Source organism: Egretta garzetta, unplaced genomic scaffold (genome assembly GCF_000687185.1).
Source record: "Egretta garzetta isolate BGI_Z169 unplaced genomic scaffold, ASM68718v1 scaffold138, whole genome shotgun sequence".
NCBI lineage: Eukaryota > Metazoa > Chordata > Aves > Pelecaniformes > Ardeidae > Egretta > Egretta garzetta.
In genome coordinates this window covers 615,565-622,679 of record NW_009260598.1, presented here as the reverse complement: position 1 = coordinate 622,679, position 7,115 = coordinate 615,565, and the positions used below count along the sequence as shown (strand labels likewise).

The 7,115-nt window shown below is 47.7% G+C and overlaps 1 protein-coding gene across 1 annotated transcript; it reads left to right on the top strand.

The window, feature by feature from the left end:
• On the top strand, window positions 1-786 carry GPR6 (G protein-coupled receptor 6; the record flags this gene model as incomplete). Its single annotated transcript, XM_009644750.1, has 1 exon — window positions 1-786. A coding segment is annotated over one exon (786 nt), but the record flags the coding sequence as incomplete, so codon positions are not given.
• Between the last annotated feature and the right edge of the window lie 6,329 nt (window positions 787-7,115).

The following is a 7,115-nucleotide window of genomic DNA, read 5'->3' as shown; positions in this document are numbered from 1 at the left end:
GCCCTGCGCACCCCCATGTTCGTGCTGGTGGGCAGCCTGGCCACAGCCGACCTCCTGGCCGGCCTCGGCCTCATCCTCAACTTCGTTTTCCAGTACGTGATCCGCTCCGAGACGGTCAGCCTGCTGACGGTGGGCTTCCTCGTCGCCTCCTTCGCCGCCTCGGTGAGTAGCTTGCTGGCCATCACGGTCGATCGCTACCTCTCCCTCTACAACGCCCTCACCTACTACTCGGAGAGGACGGTGCTCTGCATCCACACCATGCTGGCGGGGGCCTGGGGGGTCTCCCTCTGCCTGGGGCTGCTGGCCGTCCTGGGCTGGGAATGCCTCCACGACCGCGCCGCCTGCAGCGTCGTCAGACCCTTGACCAAGAGCAACGTGACGCTGCTGTCCGCCTCCTTCTTCCTCATTTTCCTCATCATGCTCCATCTCTACATCGAGATCTGCAAGATCGTTTGCAGGCATGCCCACCAGATAGCTCTCCAGCAGCACTTTCTGACTGCTTCGCACTACGTCGCCACCAAAAAAGGAGTCTCTACCCTCGCTATCATCCTCGGGACTTTTGGGGCCAGCTGGCTGCCTTTTGCCATCTACTGTGTAGTGGGGGATCCCGACGACCCCTCCGTGTACACCTACGCCACGCTTCTCCCCGCTACCTACAACTCCATGATCAACCCCATCATCTACGCCTACAGAAACCAGGAAATCCAGCGGTCCATGTGGGTGCTTTTCTGTGGCTGCTTTCAGGCTAAAGTGTCCTTTCGCTCCCGGTCCCCCAGCGATGTCTGAGTGACTTCTCTCCCTGTCGTACCACACCGAGTGACGATCGACCCAGTGAACTATTACAGTGCCTGTTCTAAACTTCAAACTACGTCGTGAAGTCATTGGAAACATGCTTAAGTATTAGCACTTTATACATGTTTGTATCTCTGAGAGTGGTTTGGGGTACGGAGTTTGGGGTTCTGTGGGGGGGGAAAAAAAAAGTGGTTGTATATAAATTTGCACATCACATTTGTAAAGTGAAGACATTCCGATACTGCTTAATTTTAGCACCTTATTTCTAGCTGCTGACCTGCCAAAACAGTGTTGCCTTTCTGTAGGGCAGAGAGAAAGAAAGTTGTGTTTGTGTTGTGTACGTGTGGTGTCGAGGGGGGGTGGGTGGTGCGTGTATGTATGTATGTATGTATGTGTGTCTCTATACTTCGCTGCACAATATTGATAAATTATGACATTTTGTATACAAATAAAAACATATAAGATGTAATGTAACTTTGTGTGTTTAGATGCTTTCAGAAAGAAGAGAGCTGGCAAATTTGCCAGTTGGGCAAAGCCCCCAGAGTTTATTTTTGAAAGCTCACGGTGTAGTTCTGCCGAAAGAGATGATCATTCACTATGGAGGTGAAATGCTGCACCACGACAGGCACCTTCCTGCTTGCTTGTTTGTTTGTTCTCTTCTTTAGCCTGGCAAAGAGAGAGTAGCGAAGAGCACAAACTCCTTTTTATTTTCCGGCAACCAAAGAAACAAAAAGCCCTGTCAAATAGACTGCTAATTACAGTTATTCACCAGGTTTCTGGTAGCTTTCATCTTCAAGTTACAAGTTAGCTCTTTTTGATAATGCTCCATTAAAAAGTTATCAAACTGCGGGGAAAAATCGGACTCTAAGCTGGGTTCTTTTTTTCCTCTTTTAGTCTAACACTGGAGGGAGGGGGGGAAGAAAAAAGTCAGTCTTCTTTCCTAAAAGCCTGTAAAATGCCACAATAAATTGACTTTCCTTATTGTCTGCAGTTCTGAGGAGAACCTGAACTATTTCTTCCCCTCCTTTTTTTGGACGGCATGCTGCAGAAAAATCATTTAAGTGCATCTTTGCTGTCTGCCTGCCTCGGAGCAGTACACAGTTCTCTGATAATCCCACAGCTTAGTGGCTTCAGAGAGCCCATCAGAGGCCAATGTTGTTCCGAGTTCAGAAACATTTCTTCACTCAGGTTCAAATTCACCGGTGACTGATTGATTTAGAGCAATAAAACGCGTGGCAGGTTTCAGAATCAGCGTTGCTGCTTATTTGTTTACAGTTACGCTGCATTTACATCCTGGTTATGGTTCATCACTATCATTCCAATGCGTATTCAAGGGTTGAAACAGGTTACTTTTATGTGCACAGTACCGTATAAAAAGTTTGGGCTAATGTGTTGCCCAGCTTATGACTGGGCAATGCATCAAGCATTTGCCTGCTGGAGCAGCTGGGGCCACAAAGGTCCAACAAGCCTCAGCGAGGCTGTGACTCGGTAATGCTCTATTTATGTGAATGCAAGTATTATGAAAACCAGTGTCATTTCACTGATAATACAAATATATTTAATTGAAAAAAACCCCAACAAACTGTATTCCAGACTCTGCTAGCCCCATTATTTTTATCAGTCCTAGCAATCACAAAGATGATATTGAAATTGCTGAATACCTTCAGTCATGCAGTTCATCAGGGCACTGTTGCAGTGATGTTACAAATATGATTTAAACCAGATCTTACAATAGGTCAAAACACTGCTTGGATTAAGAACTCTGAAGATGCTAGTGAGAAAGATTTTCCTTTTTTTGCCCCTCTTTTAAGCCCTCATCTCACAGGCTACTTCCAAGCTAGTAAATACAAGAGGGCAAGGCCTGCCCTCTAGCCCTGCGGCAGGGTGGCACAGAGTGTGGGACCAAACTGCTGGCTGGAGCATCCTGGCCCTGCTCTAGTAACCTGCATCGACTCAGCCAGAGGTGCTGCATCACCCACAGCGGTAACTGCTGAGAGAAAAGACCAGTGAGTGCCTCAGGCTGGTGAAATGTGAAAAAACTCACCGGTAAAACTGGAAAACTTGCCATCTGCTAGGCATTAATCTCAGAAATCTTTGTCATTGTCATTGTGGACCGCAGTAGAACAGCAGGGCAGGGTTGCCACCGGTTCCTTTACTGAGCGTTCCCTGCAGGCAGCGCTCCGGGATGCAGGTCCTCACACCCCAGCACCAAACCTGCACCCAGGTGTGAGATGCTGAGTAGGACCTGAGCAGGCTCCTGGGAGCCCTGTGTGGGCTCTGAAGACCAGCATTGCCTCCAGAAGCCCCTAGGAGAAATTTCTCATGCATACTTTTAGACCCTGAAGTTAAGGAGATGGAATCTGCTAGAGAGCACCCCTGATGCCACCTCCCTCCATTAACCCTGCAAGGAACTGGGCATCAGTTCTCACCACAAATTCATTATGCAGTGGCAACCTGTATAAAAATTAGATATAGAAAACTTAAATGCATAGAATCCTGCTTCAGTAATCAACCACTTAATCCAGAAGTGAAAAGGACTTAGGTGAGTTACTTTTCCATTTTTAGCCCAACATGTTATTTGCTTCGTTTCTTTTCTTTTTTTTTTCTTTTTTACCAAACGACTGCATTTTCAGTTTAGCGCTTTCCCCAATGATATGCTGTATCTACAAAATAAAGCTGGATCCCTCCTGTTAAAAATGCGTCACTTTTAAGGTATTTCCCTGAGCATTCTTCCCTGCTTCTAGGAAGCAAATCTGGGTTGCAGCGACCTTAGCCATTCATTTTTTTTGGACAATAAAAATGTGGGGGTTTTTCTATCTACCACGTTCAGAAAGCTTTTGCTGACTCATAATTTCTGGGAAAGACTAAGGCAAAAGAAGAGAGATAGAGTATTTTAATGGTTTTTGGTTAGCCCTGAGAGTGGAATTGACGTCAACTCCCTTGCAGTAAAACATGGCCTTTCGTTTTCAGAGCGAGTCCTGATCTGCAGGGATACCTGAGCAGAATAACATAAAGCAGGCTACAAAATCTCTTGTGTCCCCAAATAACATCTCACTTTAGAAGAAGAAGAGCCGCAGTTCCAGGATGGAGGAAGTCCAGGAATGGTGTATAGCATGATGCCTGTATTTTCCTTGCTGAGATGTTTTTATCAGAACAGCAGACATTTATTTGAGAAAACGGTGTTACATTTGCAGCATCTGGGCCCACAGACTCCTCCTGCCATCAGACGATGGCACTTTTACCTTGGTCATGATTTGTGGAAGACAAAAATTCCTGGAGCCCCCATTGCCAGTCGCTGGGCAGTGCATTGCCCTGACACCTCCTTCCCGCAGCCCCGATGGGGAGCCAGCTACGGGAGACAACCATGTTCTCTGTCTGACCTTGTATTTCCAAAAGCCAATGGGCAACTTTGCCTGCACAGAGACTGCAGAACTGCAGTAGAAATTGCCATTGCCGCTGGTGAGGATGGATCTTTCCTTCTCCGTGCGGGCCCATGTGCTCAATGTTTTTTACATTCTCACGTCAATGGTGAGGTCTGTGAGGGGAGAAGGCACACACAGAGTCAGGTGCAAGGATCAGGCCCAAGGTTTGGTAATGATACACTATATGCAGCCTTTACTGAAAATGGAAATGAGATTTCCTGCTTTATCACCCTTAAAAATGCTTTGGCTTATTCTGAAGTAGATAAAATAATGTCAGTCTTGGTCTAAAGAGCTCCCAGCCTGCTCCCACTAAAACCAGTGATGCTCTATTGCGCGTCAGCCAAGATAATGACAGTATCTCGTTATAAAAAATTACCATTTTGAGGCAGGAAGTCCTCAGCTTCAGCTCCAATTTTCCTTAGAAACTAATGGTTTATTACTAACCTTGAAAATCTTACGGGACTTGCAGTGCCTGGAAAGGCCAGATCCTGGCAATTTGGCTTGCATGAAGTACCCCTCTCTGCGATTAGCTCTCTCATTTCGTCAGGAGCAATTACAGAAAGAAGAGCACAGCTCTTCCTCTTCTGGTGAGGAAGGCCTGGCTGGGAGCCAGACCAAACCCCCCTTCCCCCCCCGCCCCCCTTGATTTTCTGTGGGGCTTCTGCTGAAATCAGTGGTGTAACAGTGGAAACGAGACCGACTCTGCAGGCTGCTTTGTATGAGTCACTGTATATTAAAAAGCCAGCTGGATTCAAAATCACAGGTCAAACAAAACCTCTTTATTTAGCTAAGCAAACAAAGGGACAAAACACTTTTAAACCTGAAAAGTGAGTCTGTACATATTTTTATCAACGTAATGATCCACAGGTACTAAGTAACACCCGGCGAAGCTCTAGAAGCTCTAATCTCCATTCTGCTGCTCTCATTTTTAAAGGATACATTTTTTTAATGAGGTAAAAATAATTTCTGATAGTGCAGCTGCTCCTAAGCTCTTCAGCAAGCTTTTGTGGTAGTCATTTAAAAAGAAAAAAGAAAAAAGACAAGGGGGGAAACAAAAAAACCCCCATGTTTTCTCCTTCTTGCTGCTTCATGATGGAGACATGCGACTCCCAGGGCAAGGAGTGACCGAGCGGCTGAGATTCAGCTCTGCAGGGAGGATGAGCACATCTGAAGCTCACCTTCACCCCTGCTGGGTTTGCTGCTTTGGGGGATGCTCTTGAGGTGTGAGGTGTCTCCCCATTGCCTGGTCCGCATCGAGCGAACGCCTCCCTGGGACCTGCTGCGGCTGAAGGCGTGCGGAGCTGCTCCTGAGCTGCTGCGTTTTGCTCAGGAGTGCCACACAAAACCCCCCTGGGTGGAAAACCGACATGCCTTGCACTGTCCTCTCAGTGTTTAAACTCTTTCCTCTGCACACAGAAAGCTCTCCCAGGGAAAACATCCCCCCCTGGGGCAGTTTCATTTATTGAGGGCTGTAACTTGGTGTGGAAATAATCCAACTGCTGTGCCTGGAGAGCCATAAGTGCTGACTCAGCATCAACAGTAGATGTGGCAACCGGTTCAGCGGAGACAGGTCTGCTCGTGTCAGCTCTGCCTGCTGCAGAGAAGTGACAGAAGGCAGCGCCAAGTAAAATGATGGTGGGGCCTCTGTGCAGAGTCCACATGTTACAGCAAAGACTGACGGTGAATAATTTTTTTTCCAGCAGGTTCCCATCCTTTTTTTGTCGTTCTACATTGCTGGCATCGTAATACACGTGGTGGGAGAGAAAGACTGAGAGGAAAGACGAACGCGCTAGTATCTGCATTAGGGGAAGAGAGCAGTGGGTGAAGGAGTGATGCACAAGATGGAAACAGCTTCTCCAACAGGTACCTTGGGTACCTCAGCTGCGTGCGGTGCACCCTTCCAGCAATGGGTTGGTGCTGCACAATAGGCCAAAACCTTCTCTTCAGCATCGTTTGAGTTACCATCAATTCTAGACCACTCAGGCGGACAACTGAAAGCACAGGCAGATCCCTTGAGCTTGTGAGGGAATAAAGCATAGTCCAGATCCACCTTTCACCCTGCTTTTGAATGCAATTAAACTTCTAGCTGCAAGCCCAGGATTAGCAATCACCTACAAGGCAACATACCTCTTCCATCCCTCGCTGCCCTCAGTGCCCCTGACACAAGGTGCCAGGGCAGAGCCTCTCTGCACCCTCCCTCGCACCTTCCCTGGCAGCACGGGATTTCTCTCCACTCAGGCAAGTCGAGAGCAGGAGGCAGGCGCTGCACCCACCATCAGCCCCTGCACCTGAGCACAGCCAGCCTTGGTTAGTCCATGGTCCTTGCTGTTTTCCTTAAAAAAACAGGCGTTTTCCTTTGTTTTCAAACAAAGGACCCTGTGTTTCTACCACACATGTTTGGGTCCAGAGCAGGAATATTTAGCATCCGCTTATGGCACATTAAATGCATGAAAAAGACCAAAACCGTTACAAAAAGGAAACAAGAATTAAAATGTCCCGATGGTACAGAAACCGAGAGATGTCCTCAATGTCTGTGCTACAACATCCTATTTGTGTTTGCTGTTTTTTCCATGTCTTTCTGTGTGCTTTATGTCACCCACACTGACAGATCGCTGCGCTACTGGGAGCTCTGGCTTGTGCCTCCACACCTCTGGAAAGCTGCACCTTGCTATGGCTCTTTTGGTTACTGGAGCATCTCCTGAAGGTGCTGTTTCCTACAGCAGGGTGAGATGACGTGAGCTTGCTCTTGATCTCACTCACCGCTGGGCCCAATGTCAGAACCTGGCTGGTGAGGAAAATACCTGGGAAAATATCTGCCAGCATTTGACTGCACGTTGGATCCCAGCTTTTGCCTGTTGCTAGTGCCCACAGGCATTGCAGGAGGTGTTGAGCAGAACCAGC